This window comes from Ruditapes philippinarum, unplaced genomic scaffold (genome assembly GCF_026571515.1).
Source record: "Ruditapes philippinarum isolate M1 unplaced genomic scaffold, ASM2657151v2 ctg4472_1_1_1_1, whole genome shotgun sequence".
Taxonomy (NCBI): domain Eukaryota; kingdom Metazoa; phylum Mollusca; class Bivalvia; order Venerida; family Veneridae; genus Ruditapes; species Ruditapes philippinarum.
The window spans coordinates 68,568-87,611 of NW_026858907.1; the positions used below are offsets into that span (position 1 = coordinate 68,568).

General features: G+C 32.4%; 2 protein-coding genes across 2 annotated transcripts; both read right to left on the bottom strand.

Annotated features, from left to right (window-relative positions):
• Positions 1–9,107: 9,107 nt before the first annotated feature.
• On the bottom strand, positions 9,108–10,097 carry LOC132754637 (tigger transposable element-derived protein 4-like). The gene has a single exon (XM_060745296.1). It carries the CDS (start codon positions 10,095–10,097, stop codon positions 9,108–9,110), a length of 990 nt encoding a protein of 329 aa, XP_060601279.1.
• A 4,939-nt stretch (positions 10,098–15,036) lies between these two features.
• On the bottom strand, positions 15,037–18,220 carry LOC132754641 (E3 SUMO-protein ligase ZBED1-like). Its single transcript, XM_060745299.1, has 3 exons — positions 17,878–18,220; positions 17,359–17,602; positions 15,037–16,904 (listed from the first exon to the last, which is right to left on the bottom strand). The coding sequence occupies exons 1-3, from the start codon at positions 18,071–18,073 to the stop codon at positions 15,371–15,373; spliced, it is 1,974 nt and encodes a 657-aa protein (XP_060601282.1). The 5' UTR covers positions 18,074–18,220; the 3' UTR covers positions 15,037–15,370.
• Between the last annotated feature and the right edge of the window lie 824 nt (positions 18,221–19,044).

The window sequence follows — 19,044 nt, forward strand, 5'->3', positions numbered from 1 at the left end:
GATTGTAGCTGAACGTTCCCGGGAGGTATTACATTTGGCTAAGAAAACTGATTTGCTTGATCTTGCAAAAAAGTATAATTTATCAGAAATTAAATATTCAATGCGTAAACAAGAAATTAAAAATTTTCTGATTCATTATTTTGTGGATGAAGATATTTTTGGAGAAGATGCACTTTCTCACATTGTTGAAAAACACTCTGAAATTTCCGAAATAAAGATAAGAGAGCTTGAACTTCAATTTAAATTTAAACTAAAGAAAATGCAGTAAGAAAAAGAAAGGGGAGAAAGGCAGTTACTGTTAGAAAAAGAAAGGGAAGAAAAAGAAAGAGAAAGGCAGTTTGAAAAAGAAAGGGAAGATAGAAAATTAGAAAAAGAAAGGGAAGAAAATAAAAAGAGAAGAAAGGCAGTTGGAAAAAGAAAGGGAAAGGGAATTTCAGTTAAGAATGAGAGAATTAGAAATCAAAGAGAGAGCAAATCAGTTTGAACATAGAATCAATTCAAAATTTGATGTCACTAAAAATATTAGGCTTGTTCCACCTTTCCAAGAAAAAGAAGTTGATAAGTATTTTCTTCATTTTGAAAAGGTTGGTGAAAATTTAAAATGGCCAAGAGAGCACTGGACATTACTTTTACAGTGCGTCTTAATTGGTAAAGCTCGTGAAATTTATACACAACTTACTGTTGAACAAAGCTCTAATTATGATAATGTAAAAATATTCATTCTGAAAGGTTATGAGTTAGTACCAGAGGCCTACAGGCAAAAATTCAGAAATTCCAAGAAAGAAATTGGTCAAACCCATGTCGAATTTGCAAGAGAAAAAGAACAACTTTTTGATCGGTGGTGTCTATCTAAGAAAATAAATAAAAATCATGAAAAGCTCAGACAGCTCATGTTAGTTGAAGAGTTTAAACGTTGTATTCACTCTGATGTTAAATCTTTCTTAGATGAAAAACAGGTAGAAACTTTAGAAGAAGCTGCCCGTCTAGCTGATGATTATTCTTTAACCCACAAAGTCTCATTTTAAATAAATGGAAGTCCACACCCTCACATATTAATTCCAAGTTCAGTTCTGGTAATTTATCTGGCTTATCTAGTCAGTCAAATACTCCCAAACCAAAGTCATCTGATGAACATAAAGGTCATAGTCCCTTATCTCGTCCTACATGCAATTATTGCAAGAAAACTGAACATCTTATTTCTGATTGCTTTACCTTGAAAAGGAGGCAACAGCAACGTGATGAAGCCAAACCAACAGGTCTTACCAGTTCAAGGTCTGAACCTCAGTCTTGTATTGATAACAATGCAATTTTGAAGGTCAAAGAACCCAAGTCTGATTCTATAATGGAGATTTATGAACCATTCCTTTGGGAAGGTTCCGTGTCACTTATCGGTGATACTTGCCCACCTACTCCTATTAATATTTTAAGAGACACAGGAGCTTCTCAATCTCTTATTTTAGCAGATACACTGCCTTTTTCTGAGACAGACCTGGGGTAATCATTAATTGTAATCATTGATTTTTTAATTGATTACATGATTACACTGTAATCATCATGTAATTGATTACCTTGCCCAAAATTGATTAATGTAATTGTAATTTATCAATTACAGCTAAAATTCTGTCAGTAATCATGATTACAATTTGATTGACATTGATTACTTTCAGATTTAAAAGGAAACTATTTTAATTCAAATGATGCCATTATTTTACATGATACAGTGTAACTTTTGTTTTACATTTATACAGTAAAAGCCCTTAATTAAGACTATCATCTGGGCTGGACCAACATTGTCTTAACTGTGAACATTCTTATCATTGCTTACATACTTTATGACAATGGTCTGTTTTAGTCATTTTGTTTGAAAAAATAAACAACAGTATGTATCTTAAGCTACAAGCGCAATATAAAAGACACTATAAAAGTATGTTTTGATATCTGATGAGAGGAAAACATATAATGATATTTCTGAAAAAAAATTTAACTTAAAATTCTCTTTGGTCAGATTTCAATATCAATTATTATATTATGTACATAAATCACCTATCAAATGAAAATTAATTCTTCACAAAAAATAAATTTGCTAGAAGCAACATTAAACCACTCTAAAATTTACATTCTCACCTTATTTCATACAATAACCCAATAATAACAGTTTTTCACACCTTGTGAAATTAAGTGTCATGCAAAGCATTCAAGCAGATAATAACAACAAATTTAAGATCTAGATAGGTGTTGATTTTAATATCAGTGGTCTCAATAGTTGAGTCAAATTAAGAATTAAGCAAAGAATTTGGACTGAATTAGGTAGTCTTAAAAGTGGATAAGCGGTTGTTCTTAATTCTGGATCATGTAAAAATTGACACAAAGAACCTTGTAAAAATATAGTGTTATTAAGGGGGTGGTCTTAATTCAGGTATGGTCATTAGTAGGGATTCTACTTTACATTGAATGTAATCAATTATCAATCAATTACTCTCTTTGAGTAATTGTAATTCAATTGATTACAGAGGTAAGTCTGAGTAATCAATAGTAATCAATTACAATAAAATCAGAAAGTAATTGTAATTAAATCAATTACTGATCAATGTAATCATCCCCAGGTCTGTTCTGAGAAGACTTCTTTTGGATCTAGTGTCCTTATTCAGGGTGTAGAGTGTGGTTTTTCTAATGTCCCTCTCCATAATATTTATTTGTCCTCAGATTTGGTAACTGGGCCGGTGGCTGTATGTATAAGATCTTTCTTACTCTTTAAAGGTGTTCATTTATTGCTAGGTAATGACTTAGCTAGAGATAAGGTAGTGGTTAATCCACTTGTAACTAACACTCCTTGTGTGGATCAGACACCTGACCCCATTGAGCAGGAAATTCCTGACCTTTACCCTTCATGTGCAGTGACTGGAGCTATGGCTAAGAAGGCCATTCAAGAAGATAATTATTGTTCAGATATTGACTTAGCTGATACTTTTATAGGTCAGTCTTTTGATAATGAAATGAATTTTTCTCTTGCTCCTACTCTGCCTAAAACACAGACAGATTTTCCAATATCTGACTTTTCTATACCAAGATCTAAAGATCAAGGTCATGATACGCTGTCAAGGTCACGGCTTATCCAAGATCAACAAAATGATCCTGAGATTTCAGTCCTTTTTCAAAAGGCTTTTAGTGAAGATGAAGCTTTACAAGTCCCTGTTTGTTATTATGAAAAAAATGGGATTTTAATGAGAAAATGGCGACCGCCCGAAGTCCCTGCTGAAGAGGCATGGACTGTTAATCACCAAATAGTGGTCCCTAAATCATATCGTCAAGCAATATTTAGCTTGGCTCATGAAACACACATGGCAGGTCATTTAGGTGTTAATAAAACCTACCATAAAATTCTCAGTCATTTTTATTGGCCTGGCCTTAAAGCAGATGTATCTAGGTACTGTAAATCTTGTCATACTTGTCAGATGGTTGGAAAACCTAACCAGACTATACCTAAAGCTCATTTACAGCCTATTCCTGCATTTGATGAACCTTTTAGTAAAGTTATTATTGACTGTGTAGGTCCATTACCAAAAACTAAATCAGGTTCTCAGTACTTATTAACTATTGTGTGTGCTTCTACGCGCTTCCCTGAAGCTATTCCTTTAAGAAATATTAAAGCCAAAACTATTGTCAAGGCTCTTGTGAATTTTTTCACATTTGTCGGTTTACCTAAATCAGTACAGTCTGACCAAGGGTCAAATTTATGTCTGGTCATGCACGAGTTAGAAATTACTCAATATAGGTCTTCATCCTATCACCCTGAAAGTCAAGGTGCATTAGAAAGATTTCACCAGACTCTGAAAAATATTATAAGGTAATATTGTTTTGACACTGAAAAAGACTGGGATGAAGGCATCCATTTATTATTATTTGCTGTAAGAGAATCTGTTCAGGAATCTCTTGGCTTCAGCCCTTTTGAATTAGTATTTGGTCACACTGTCCGAGGACCCTTAAAACTTCTAAAAGAGAAATTCCTGTCTGAAGATGACATATCTTTAAATTTCAGATTTTCGAAATAGGTTGACTAATGCATGCGAGTTAGCTAGGCTTAATTTAAAATCAACACAAAGTAAAATGAAATCAAGGTATGATGAGAATGCTCAGGATAGAAGTTTTAACCCTGGTGACAGAGTACTTGCTCTTTTACCTTTACCTGGAAAACCATTACAGGCAAGCTACTTTGATCCTTATACTATTGAAAGGAAAGTCAGTGACCTTAATTATATTATTAATACTCCTGGGAGGCGAAAACAAAAACAAATGTGTCACATAAATATGTTAAAAGAATATTTTGACAGAGATAGCAAAATTAGTAAACCTATATCTTTTGTAAACTCTGTTCCACAAAATCAATGTTCAGTTGAATCTAATAGTTATGAAAATTTTGAAAGTCTGATCCTGGTTCAGCAAAGCTTGAAAACTCTGATATTCTGAAAAATCTGGATGAAAAACTTGCTCACTTAGAACCGACGAAACGAGATAACCTGAAACAGCTTATTTATGAATATGAACACTTATTTCCTGATATTCCCACACGGACTGATAAAATACATCATGACGTCACTCTTGAAAACTTTGAACCAATTAAACAACATCCATATAGAACAAATACTGTAAAACAAAAGTATCTAAGACAAGAAGTTCAGTATTTATTGGATAATGACTTTATTGAACCAAGTCAAAGCAGTTACAGCTCTCCATGTATTTTTGTACCGAAATCAAATTGAACATATATAATGTGTACAGATTATCGTAAAGTGAACTCTGTAACAAAAACTTATTCATTTCCTATACCAAGAATTGATGACTGTATTGACACAATTGGAAAAGCAAAGTATGTAACAAAGTTTGATCTTCTAAAAGGATTCTGGCAAGTTCCACTTACTGATAGAGCTAAAGAATCTATCAGCCTTTGTAACACCAGACGGCTTATATAAATATAAAGTCATGCCCTTTGGTATGAAAAACTCACAAGCAACTATTCAGAGACTTATAAATATGGTAATATCTGGTCTACACGAATGTGCACACATTGATGACGCAATCATCTACTCTGATGAATGGGGGGAACATCTCAAAACTATAAGACCAATCTTCAACCGACTTAGAGATGCTAAATTGACAGTTAATCTTGCAAAATGTGAATTTTGTCATGCAATTTTAACATTTTTAGGTCATGTAGTGGGACAGGGTAAAGTTAATCCAATAGAAGTTAAGGTCAAAGCTATCTCTGAATTTCCTGTGCCTACTTGTAAAAGACAACTGATGCGATTTCTTGGTATGGCAGGGTATTATCGTAAATTTTGTAATAATGTTTCGGTTATTGCAGAACCATTGACAAATTTGCTAAAGAAAAGAAACAAATTCATTTGAAATGACAAGTCTCAAATGGCATTTGACAGCCTTAAAGCCATACTTAAGAGTGCACCAGTTCTCTTGGCACCAGATTTTAATAAAAAATTTTAGTTTGCTGTAGATGCTAGTGACATACGTGCTGGAAGTGTATTGATCCAAGAAGACAACAATGGTGTTGACCAGCCCGTTTGTTACTTTTCTAAAAAGTTTAATGAACATCAGAAAAAATACTCTACTATAAAGAAAGAGTGCCTTGCTCTTATTCTTGCTATTCAGCATTTTGAAGTTTATCTAACTTCTTCAAAGTTGCCTGTTGTTGTCTTTAGTGATCACAATCCCCTCACTTTCTTGCATAAACTTAAAAACAAAAATCAAAGGTTGTTGAGGTGGAATTTATTTTTGCAAGAATATAGTCTTGACATTAGACACATTAAAGGGAAAGATAATTTGATCCCTGATGCACTTTCTCGTGTCTAAAACTGATATTTTCAGTATTTACATTAAACATCTACATCATATGATTGTTTATTTTTACTTCGTTGTTTGCTATTGTTTATAATACACATATATATGATTTTATGTATAAAATTGTTTAACATTTCTCCTATTATTCGTAAGTTATATTGTTTGGATTTATGTAAAAGAAATATTCATTTCATTCATATTTCTTTTTCTTGAAGAGGGGAAGTGTTATGTATGCAACATATTACATGTATATAATTTATATCTGACCAGTTGGTATTTCCAATATTATCATTGTTCTATTTTTAGAAAACATAAACAATGTAGTACTAGAATTTTTTTAAAAGTTTAGAAAAACTGCATTATATTTTGGAAGAAATTTTCCGGAATGAATTTATTGTTTAATTTTAGATTATGAACTGTGAAAATGGAAGACTTTCTAGAAAAATTCTTAGCTAAAATTTTAAGGAGACATTTTCTTTTTGTATTATCTTTGAAGTCACCAGTTACCTTTTAAGTCATCAGTGATCTTTGAAGTCATCAGTTATATTTTAAGTCATCAATATATTTGGAGTATTATTCAACTTGGATATTAAGTGATTTATTGGAGCTTGGATATTAAAATAGAGTAAATTATTCTTGTGAATTTTATTGTTGGAATTCTAAAGTGTTTTTGGATTTAACTTGGATTTAACTGTGCTATTCAAAAAGGGATCATTCCAGGATCAGACTAGACATTTGACATTTTTATTTGTATTTCAGGTATTTGTAAACATAAATTGTTATTTAATTTTTCTTTAGTAATTTTTCTGTAATAAATTTGTTATTGTTACAAGTTTATGCTGGCTTTTCTTTCTCGTTACGCCTGGCTCGTAACAAATGATAGGATTTCAAAATGAATTGGTTAATGCAGCCGCCATTAGTAGATGATGTTTTGCGTGCTGTACTTAAGTCCCTCGATCAAGGTCATAGCAGTGATGCATTATGTCAGGCATGAGCAAGTACCTAAGTAGATAAACCAACATTCTGTAAGCTTGTTTGATTTATGTAGTTTCCTCACATGAAAGTACAGAGAGTAATCAGTGGTATTCAAACTCAGAGCAGTGAGTTGCAAGTGATTTGAAGTCAACTTATCTAAGCCAAGCACGCCCTATTGTCTGCTTATCTGAACCCTGTTCATTGAATTGAATATACATCAAATATCTGATATTGGTTGAGACAGTATTGTTCCAGTTAATACAGCATTCCTTTGGACCACATTAAATATGCATTTGTTAATTGTTATAATGTAAATATTAACCACATTGCAGGTCATATCTTGGATAAAAATGGTTACCTTCAACAACTAGATATATTGGTCACAGTTAAATTAAGTATGTACTTGTACAATATCTACACAATGTGCTAAAATGATACTTTACCAAATACAATTCTCTTTGCCTGTTTTGTTCATCAACCATGTGAAACTCTATAGTCATCAAAGTCCTCTTGTCTTGAGGAAATTTAAGGATCAATTACTCTTTTATATATCACCTCTAAAGAGAGCATATATTTTGTTAAGTAAAAATAGCTTGGCCCTATAAAGAAATTTGTCAATGATTCTTGTCCTTAACCTCTCACTTACACAAAAAATAATGATGCAATAATTTTTTTTTATATGGACTATAATTAATTTATTGAAGAATTATCATATGAAGTACTTTATTTATCAAATTTTGAAATATAAAAAAGTAAAATAGTTTTTTTTTTTTTTTTTTTTTTTTTTTTTTTCAGATATTGTTGTCAAGAAGAGTTTCCCTATTCATCTCGTAGAAGAGCAGAAACATGTTTCGATGGAACATGTGCTTAAACTTTGCATAAGTTTTGTTAGTTTAAACATAGTTTATTTCGAACAAATTCACAATATATATACAGACAATAATGTACACAATACAAACATAATATGCTGAAAAAGGATTGGGTCCGAAAGCTGAGCTTATAAAGGCCTTCTCCTTATAGATTTACAATGCAAAAAATACGGTATGACAGTATATATGACTTAAGTTTTGTTGAAACGTTCATTTGATATACTGAATATGGTTGTTGAATATTGTTTGTTAACAATATCTATATGGCTAAATGTGCATGTTTAACATCATGTTGAATGAACTAATAATGCACTAAAACACTAGGAATCATTATGTTTTCAAAACTTTATAACAACTTAGTACATGTGTTGGTATGTCCATATATCCATCCACCAAAAGGAGGTACAGTAAACTCCGCTTATAACGATATTCAGGGGACATACAAAACTATATCGATATATCCGAATATCGTTACAACCGAATTTCTGTACGGTGTGTAGCTTACTGACGATGCACTGCATCGTTGAACATGTATAAGCAGTAGCATTATATACTAGACATGTGACAATCATGTACTTACGACAAAACTTTATTCTTTTTATGCATATCAATGTTTAATGCATAAAAAATCAGTTGCACATCAAAATAAACACAAAACTGACATAAACCGAAAGTAATATGTACACAGGTACTGGTAACCTTACATTGGCTTAAATTTATACACTGGAAAAAAAACGTCAAAATTGAATTGCTTTTTTAACTATTTACACTCATGGGTAAATCTTGTTTAAGTTTTGTTCATGTACAAAACCATTCACTGTCCGAAAAAATCAGTTAATTTTGTCTGCTTTTTGGCTTTCCCTATTTCAACTGAAAATTTCTCAAGTTCATGTAAACATTCGAAAACAGAATTACACGAATCAGACTTAGAAAGAACAAAGCGTCTGCAAGTGTCTATAGCATTAAGAAACTCATTCATGGTGGGTGGGGGGTCATCAACAGTCTCAGAGTCACTCTCTTCGTCACTCTGCGACAGTGTTTCAGCGGGTTTCAATTTTTGCTGTACCTCCGCTATTATATCGCTATCGGACTTCTGCTCAACGGAGACAACATTCTCATCGGCATTTATGTAATCATCAAAATAAATGTTTTTGTCTATGTCACTGAATACTCTAAGGCGATTCCATTTCGATGCCAATTCAGCCAGCGGAATGTCATCGTCCTCGAACTCGTCTGTGTCAGACGAATCGGAAACATGCCCCTGCGGGGTCGCATTAATTTCATGCTGTGCTTGATTCATAAATCCAGCCTTTCTAAAACAATTCTGGATACACGTCGGTGTTACATCTTTCCATGACGCATAAACCCATTGTATGGCTTTTAGAATGTTAATCTGTTTATCGATATGTTTGTCTAGACATGAAATAATATGGTCAAGGACACGTGACCTGTAATGCCTTTTGAATGAAAGATAATCCCTTGATCACAGGGCTGTAACTTAGATGTAGGTGGGAAAAACAACAGTTTTACAGCTTTTAATCCCTCGATTTTCGGATGGGCCGGGCAATTATCAACAAACAATAGAATAGATCTTTTCTCACGTGTCATATGTTTGTCAATTTTTTTCACCCAACTGATAAATATTTCTGAGTTCATCCAAGCACGACGATTAGCTTCGTAATCTACCGGCAAACTTTTAACATTTTTAAAACATCTAGGATTTTTGAATTTTCCGATTATCAAAAGTTTAAGTTTATCAGAACCGTCCATATTTGCGCCGATAAGCACTGTGATTCTGTCCTTGCTTTGTTTGCCTCCAAAACATTTTGTTCCTTTTACCTCTAGTGTTTTATTTGGGGTCATTTTATAAAAAACGCCAGTTTCATCGATATTGTAGACATTTTTTGGTTCATAGTCCTTGATTAAACTTGGAAGTTTTGACTGCATCCAATTTTCAGTTTGTGAATTATCGACGGAAGCACCTTCACCGGATAATGTTTTGCTCGATATGCCATGACGATTTTTGAATCTTTCAATAAATCCGTTTGTTGCCTGAAAATTTTCCATGCCCAGCTCACATGCCAGAGAATTAGCCTTTCGTGTAAGCATAGGTCCATCAATAGGCACATTTTGGGATCGTACAGTCTTAAACCACTCAAACAGCGCCATTTCAATGTCTCTATTACTGGCATGACGCATTCGTTTACGGGCTGGGCTGAACGACGTAGTCTCGAATGCATTGATGACAGAATCTTTATTTTTCCAGATTGAACTTAATGTGTTTTGTTTAATTCCAAAATCGTTTGCAAGGTCCTGTTTTTTACGTTTACCAAGATTAATCTCTTGAATCGATTTATATTTAGTTTCAATATCCAAAATTTTTCTTTCTCGTTTTTCTGACATGTATCTACATGTTAGTGAAACTTAATACATTATAGATGGATAAATCTCATTGGGGAGAAATGATGTGTTGAATTTTAATATGCCGGAAACAATTTCGGGCATATTATGTTATACCCTCTGGCATCTGTTCCTCCGTACGAACCCAGAGGTACTTGTGTGACTGGGTAACAGTATATAAATAACACATGGGTTTGTTGGTAACAGTAAAATATTATCCCGGGGAAAATACTGTTACCCGAGGATGATTGTCCATATTATTATTAGGTAGAAGGCATTTATTGATTTTGAGGTCACAAGATCAAAGGTCAAGAACTGAAAACAGTTTCCGGAGCATAACTTAAGTTCCATTTGGCACACAGTGTTCAAACTTCATAGTATAATTGTCCATATTAGGTATAAGACCCCTATTGATTTTGGGGTCACAAGGTTCAAGGTCAAGGTCACTTTTGCCTTAAAACTGAAAACAGTTTCCGGAGCATAACTTAAGTTCCATTTGGCCCACAGTGTTCAAACTTCATAGGATGATTGTCTATATTGGATAAAAAATCTCTATTGATTTTTGGGTCACAATGTCAAAGGTCAAGGTCATTATTACTTTAAAACTGAAAACAGTTTCCGGAACATAACTTAAGTTTCATTTGGCCCACAATATAAAAACTTCATAGGATGATTGTCCATATTGGGAAGAAGACCCCTATTGATTTTGGGGTCACAAGGTCAGAGGTCAAGGTCACTATTACTTTAAAAGTGAAAACAGTTTCCGGAGAATAACTTAAGTTTCATTTGGCCCACATTTGGTCTAGCGGTGCTCTTGTTAGTATTCTGCTCAATTTTGTTTAAGAATAAAAGAGTGTGAGCTATTGCTTTGTAGAGTTATGCCTTACTTTCTTGTTGTCATCCAAAAACTTTAACATTGGCAATTATTTCATTACAAAATGAGTTCAATTTTCTTCACAACAACCCTTTTGACAAGACCTTCAAGTAGACAAGACATTTTTACCTCAACCATCATCAAATTTTGTCACGATGCTTGTCTATGCAATTGCTTATATGCGTTTGAACATGGGTCATCTCAGATGAAAAACTAGGTCACAGGAGCTGAAAATAGAAAAATCTTGTTAACACTCTAATGGCTACTGTTTTCATCCAAATATCCTGGACTGAAAGTTTGTTTTGATGGTTTTTATGTCATATTTGAATATGGGTCAACTGGGGTCAAAAACTAGGTCACACTGCTCAAATTAAGAAAATCTTTGTTAACACTCTAGTGGTCACATGTTTGACTCACCTGTCATGAAACTTGGTCAGGATGCTTGTCTAGGTAATTGCTCGGATGAGTTCAAACATGTGTCATCTCAGATGAAATACTAGGTCACAGGAGTTTAATATAATATGGGGTTGATGGGTCAGGTGAGCGATCTAGGGTCATTTTGTTGGCTAAACTTTATAAGTAATTAATGGAGTATTTCAAACTTAGACAAAACAACCATTTGGACAAGACATGCTAAAAGGTTGAACAGACCTTGACCCTGAGCTTTAAATCACTTTGACTGTCAAGTTCAAATTATTGAATTTTGTTTAAGTTGTCATGAGGAAATGGTTCCCTCTTGCCAGTAACATGGCTCTAAATATCTATATTACTGCATTTTATTCTATCAAATTGTTATACATGTATCTGTTTTGTTAAGGGGAACGGTTCCACTTTAGAAAATTTGTTATAGATAAGTTTTGAAATTTATTTTTAATTTTGAGGAGGGAAGGGAATGGTTCCCTCTTACTGGTAACCTGGCTATAAATTTCTTAATGATAGCATTTTATTCTATCAAATTGTTATATCTATTTTGTTAAGGGGGAACAATTCCACTTTAGAAAATGTGTCATATATAAGTTTTGAAATTTATTTTTTATTTCGGTGAGGGAACGGTTCCCTCTTACCGGTAACATGGCTCTCAATTTCTATATTACTGCATTTCATTCTATCAAATTGTTATACATGTACCAGTTTTGTTAAGGGGGAACGGTTCCACTTGAAAAAAAATGTTATAGATCAGTTTTGAAATTTATTTTTTTATTTTGAGGAGGGAACGGTTTCCTCTTACCATTTACATGGCTCTAAATTTCAAAATTATTGCATTTTTTTCTATCAAATTGTTATATCTATTTTGTTAAGGGGGAATGGTTCCACTTTAGAAAATGTATCATAGATAAGTTTTGAAATTTATTTTTTATTTTGATAAGGGAATGGTTCCCTCCTACCGGTAACCTTGCTCTAAATTTCTAAATAGCTGCATTTTGTTCTATCAAATTTTTATATCTGTTTTGTTAAGGGGGAACGGTTCCACTTTAGAAAAATTGTTACAGATAAGTTTTGAAAGAGCAAGGTTCACTAACCATGGATTTTTGCCCAAGATTTTGGCAAAAAATAATTTGATGCAAAGTTTTTGTTTTTAGGTTTTATTTATAAGTTCAATCCTTAAACTGTTAAAAACATATGAATTTATAGACATATGTTTACATTAAGTATGATTTATGTTCTATGGAAATACCCCTTTATCCAGCAAAATTAGGAAAATTCACGTATTTTTGGTGTCTTAAACGAAAATTAAAGTATCAGCACAGTCCAGCCCCAACAAAATCATAACACCATTGTGTTGTAATGTATCAAAGGCTTCAACTATATCAATATAAAGTTGGGGCTTGTATGTGCTCTATTCCAAAATTAGATTTTTATCTAATATCTAAACGTCATTTTCTGACATTTATTTCATTAAATGCAAACCATGGAGCATGTATATTGCACTCAACATTATTATTTTTTGTTCTAAGTTGTTGAAATATGATTCATAAAATATATTTTAATAAATGTTCGCAGGAAAATCATTTCTAGTAAATTAAAAGCACTTTCACTCAAATGAGTACGATTAAGTTTTGGTACGAGTTCGACGGTTTCCAGTGTAACGGTTGTAAACAAAACTCTGGCAGGTTAAAAGAATTATATGTAAACGTTTATAAATAAATGCTGAAATTCTGTTTATGCCTTAAATATTTCATTCTTAGAATTAGCAAGGTGTTGTTATGTTATTTTATTGATTCATTAAAATAAATTATGCTGTTCAGGCTATTCCGGTTCTTTCGCCCTCACAAAAAAAAAAAAAAAAAAAAATAAAATAAAAACTGTGGTCGTTTTAACACAGTGATTAAGAGGTTTTCATGTCTTTCTAAAAGGTAGATTAGAAGAATACAATTTATTTTGTGAAAATAAAATGATGGCAAGTCTCAAAACAATTTAAAGATACTGTATGTAGAGTATTCAAACTCTGTAATTCCAAATCGTCTGCATTGATGTATATGTAAAAATACTTGTGAAATGATGTCATAATATCTCGGAATGTTGCATTAGCTCAGTGCTAGCATGGGAGCCTCTCACCCAGGAGTTTTTGAGTTCAAACCTTGATCATGAACTCTTTTTTTTCTTTTTTTTTTCGTTTTCGTTTTCATAATTTCTAAGCAGCCATAACTTCATGAATTGGATTATCTATTGGATTATCTACATGAATGACTGCTTTTTTGTGGCTGTTGCACATGTAGTTTGATTGTGTTTCGTTGTCTCCACCGTTACATGGTATCTGGCATATGGACACCACGAGTAACAGAAATAGAGACAATGCTAAACTAAACTTTAAATTGTAAGCTTCCCTATGTTAAATGTTTAATTTACAATCATTATGTAGATGTAAAGGCATATTGAAATGATATAAACCAAATCTTACTTAGGGTTGTTTTATGTCACATAAATCATGGATACATGTAATTAAATGTTTTTATGCCCCCTAAGGGTGGCATATTAAAATCTAACCGTCCGTCTGCCTGTCAGTCTGTCATTCCGTCAGTCATTCAGGCTTAAATTTATACATATAGACAGTGGTGGTCGTGTCCGCCTTGAAATTTTAGTATGCATGAAAGGATTTTAAGTTTTCTTTCATATATGAAATAACCATAGATGTATGGTCTGTCGCGAACAAGACTGGTTTCTATGACTTAGGTCAAGTCACTGTGGGGGTTCAAACTTTGTCAATTTTGATATTAATACACATATAGGCAGAGATGGTCGTGTTTGCTCTGAAACTGATATCATAAATGTATGATGTGTTGCCGTTAAGACCCGTGTTCCTAAACCTTAGTTTAAGGTCACTGCTGGGGTTTAAACTTTTTCAATATTTATGTTCTTTACATATAAGTTGTGGTTGTTGTGTCCGCTCTGTAACTTCCATATTAGTGTTGGGAATCGGAAGACAAACTCATAATCGATTAATCGGAACAATCGGACAGGCTCTCCGATCAATTAATCGGAATAATCGGACTGAATGTTTTCCAGCACAACTAACTAGAAAATAGAAATCATCATAACTTTTATTTAATATAAATTAATGTTTTTATCTAATTGTCTGTTTAACGTATTACAAAATACAAATTCTTAAGTCAGGACACAGTTAACATACATGTAATGATTTTCATACTGATTCATATTCAGAAAAATCAATGTGTCACTGTTGCCAGCATTTACTTATTTATTCAAAAATAAAGTTTTTATTTAAGTGCCTATTTAACATATTACAAAATACAAATTCTTCAGACACAGTTTACAACTTTACATACATGTAATGATTTTCATATTCAGAAAAATCCATGTGTCCATGTTGCCAGCATTTACTTATTTAATCAAAAATAAAGTTTTTATTTAAGTGTCTATTTAACATATTACAAAATACAAATTCTTCAGTCATACCACAGTTTACATAGTATACATGTAATGATTTTCATATTCAGAAAAATCTATATGTCCATGTTGTCAGCATTTACTTATTTAATCAAAAATAAAGTTTGTTTTTATTTAAGTGTCTATTTAACATATTACAAAATACACAGTTTACCACTTTACATACATGTAAAGATTTTCATATTCATATTCAGAAAAATCAATGTGGCCATGTTGCCAGCATTTACTTATTTAATCAAAAATAAAGTTTTCATTTAAGTGCCTATTTAACATATTACAAAATACAAATTCTTCAGACACAGTTTACCACTTTACATACATGTAATGATTTTCATAATCATATTCAGAAAAATCAATGTGTCCATGTTGCCAGCATTTACTTATTTAATCAAAAATAAAGTTTTTATTTAAGTGCCTATTTAACAAAATTATTACAAAATACAAATCCTTCACTCCTGCCACAGTTTACTTACATGCAAATACTAGCAAGTTACAACTACCAATACATTTTCATATTCATATTTAAAAAAATCAATTTGTCTATATTGTCAGCATTTAATCTAGATCTTTTCTTATTAACTATATTTCCTGCCAGACTAAAGACTCTTTCCGAGGGGACCGAACTTGCAGGTACAGCTAAAATGTTTCTTGCAACTTTTGCTAATCTTGGGTACAAATATTCATTACATTTCCACCATTCAAGTAATGTCAAAGTAGTGTCAGTATTTTGCCGCTGTGAGTCTAAATATCTCTGTATTTTATTTTCAATAATGTCATCATCAGTATTCTGGCTTTCACCAATAATAATTACATCCTCCAACCACTTTGCATCACTGCACATAATTTTCATTTTCTTTGCTGGGCTTTCAACAATACTTTTATTTGAATCATTTTCAATAATGACATTTTCTGATGGAAGACTGGGTAACTGTGGCAAAGTATTTTCACCTTCATTGATTTCTATCTTTTCAATTTTTATTTTACCAGACAGATTTACATTTTTCACCTGTTCCTTGAGAATTTCCATGGCATGATCTTTTTCTTCTTGGCAAAGGAATTGTAGCCCTTTAGTGTCAGGATTTAAAACTGCTCCTAGCAAAGCAAAATCCTCTGTCTCAGTACGAGCATTCATTTCATCAATCATTTTTCTTTTTACATCCCTGATAATGTCATCATCACTGTCAGCAATTGAAATAAATTTCATAATTTTCATTTTTGTTGTAATAACTTTGTGCATTGTCGGGTTATTCTGTGCACAAAGAATCTGCGTTGCCTTCAAAAAAGGTTCTAATATTTGGACAAGTTTTTCGGCCAAGGTCTGTTCTTCAAAAGTAAACAAATTTGACTTAATTGTGACTCCAGCCGACTTGGAAATACTAATATCATTTGCTACGGCAGTTATATAGGGCATCTGTTCGATTAACCGCTCTAACATAGATAGGGTACTGTTCCACCTTGTGACACAGTCCATTATTAGCTTGTGTCCAATATCATTTTGATTTCTGCAGTGAGACGGATCTTTTTGTTTAATCATAAGAAGGTCATTCACTGATGATGACTGGTGAAAAAATGTAACCAGTCTTCTGCCTTTCTTCAGCAGTGAAGAAACTTCAGGAATGTTTAAAGATTTTTTCACAACAAGATTAATTCTATGGCCATAGCATCCAAATCTATTCCAATCAAGTAACTTAACAGCTTTCTGTTCATTGGCTGCGTTATCAGTTGTTATAGATGTCACTTTAGTGATTCCCCAAGCACTTGTGGTCTCAAGCAAGTTTTTAGAAATATTTTCACCTGTATGCTGACCCTCAATTTTTTTAGTTTGCAAAACCATACTTTTTAATTCCCAGTCTTCTGAAATAAGATGAGCAGTCACTGTATCAAAGCTTTCCGTGTTCATGCTAGTCCAGCCATCATGAGTTAAACTTACACCTTGAGCATTTTTAAGATCAGTCAATACTCGGTTGTGCATTTCTTCATTTTTCTTTTCAAGAGCCCTCATTACAGCCTTTTTTCCTGGAACAGTGTATCTGAAAAAAATCATAATGTGTCATTTAGTTTAAAGCCTTTTAAAAAATTGTACAAACTCAAAGTATTCAATTAAATAACTACTGTTAAAAGAAACTGAACAGACAGCAGACTAGCAGGAAATATTATGTAAGGCACTCTGATATTAATTAATAATTGGAAAAGCTATATAAAGATATAAACAAAAGATATAATATTTTTAACATTTTTTTTGTTTGTTTTTGTTTGTTATTCTTATTTGTGCAGGTAATGATCCCAAGATATTCCTTACATGTAAACTTTATTTCAGTAAAATAAGACCATGGGTATAAGGCATACAAGACAGATGAACAGGCAAGAGTAATGTCAAATGAAAATTGCACACAAAATTAATAAAATAACGAAAATATTTCTACATGTCTTATATTGACAATATTGATTATCTAATAATAATGGATGACAATGATAAATATTTACCCAGGATTTAATTCCTGTACAAATTCTTTGAAGAAATGATTTTCAGTTAAACTCAGGGGTAAAGCTTTCCCAACCAGAAGTTTCAACAATGAATCATCCGTCTTGTCCCGTTTTTCTGTTGACAACTTAGGTATTTGCCTTTGAAATGAAATTGTTGGTTGCTTCTGCATCCCAAGATTTTTCTTCATTCCAATAGACTGCCTGTGAGTGGCATCTAAGTGAGCTTGTAGATTTGTGGTGTTCCCTGAAAAAAAAATATATAAAAGATGCTCAACTATAAATTAATTTAATATGCATGATCAGGAATAAAATTGTAAGTTACCATTTCACATAAAAAATTTAATTATTTTATTTCATTTTTAATAACAGAATCGCCGTACCATAAACGGTGTCATGGTAAATATAAGCTTAGAAGCCTTTTAAATTGATTATTTAACATTATAAATGGACAGAGTAACGAAGATTGTAACAGTAAAATACAGTATCAGAATCCGATTTTAATTTAAACGGGTGGGGTACCTTTATTTGCATATCCTTTACCACAAAGCTTGCACACAACTTTAGCCATGTCCAAGTTATCACGGGTAGCGGGTCCTTCAATATTTAGCTTGTGGAAACCAAAATGATTCCAGACATTTGATGATGTTTTCCCTGGATAGGGAAATACAGCCTGAGAATTATTGTTCAAATCGGTCTGGGTTTTTTCCTCCGCCATGCCGTTTTCGTGAAGATTGAAGAGTATTCAAATTAAATAGCGCAAAGCTAAAAAACTACGAAAAATAACTACCACAAAGGAGCAAAAATTATCACTAAGCGACAATCGATTCTGTTCGACCACAATCGATGTCGGCGACATTATCAACATACCGATCTACAATCGGACAATCACTATTCCATATACATGAAAGTTTCAATTTTTATTTAACAATATAAAGTCACCATAGATGGACAATGTGTTGTGACCAAGACCTAGATTTCTTTTTATAACCTATATTCACTGCTGAAGTTCGAACTTTGTCAATTTTTACCACCACACTTAACATGTAACAGGTGGTTTATAACTAGAATCCTTCGGGGGCTTTTGTCACGTTCTGTGACAGCTCTTGTTTTTTCTCAGTTCTCATATCGTCATGGATCATTACATTACAATTGTAATTAAAGTCTGATTTCCATAATTATAAATAACACAAATCGTTTTCTGGATTTGGCTGTTACATAATTCATAAAAGAAAATTGTAGTGAATTTGCAGTTCAGTATCAAATATAACGTATACTCCGAAAGAGCATACAGTCAAACATTATTTTTACTTGACAAAAAAAATTCTAACGTACTTTTATATCTATAAATTTACTTAATTTATGCGGACTTTTACACTATACATTGGAATAAGTCAACAACTCCTAGTATTTACATACTATTTGCTTACATGTATATAGTTACTCAGTGTAAGTTTAGTTAAGTTAGACAGAAATACCTATCTGTTTTCCGTTATAATAATAATAATAATTATACTATCTGTTTTCTGTTATAATGATAATAATAACAATAATAATAATAATTATTATTATTATTATTATTATGTTCAACGTCCTTGTCAAAAGACTGACTAAAAAGGCCGTTAAAATTGCGATTGATTCTTTTCACCCTTATTTTAAGCATAATGTATGAAGTAGATGAATAAAACC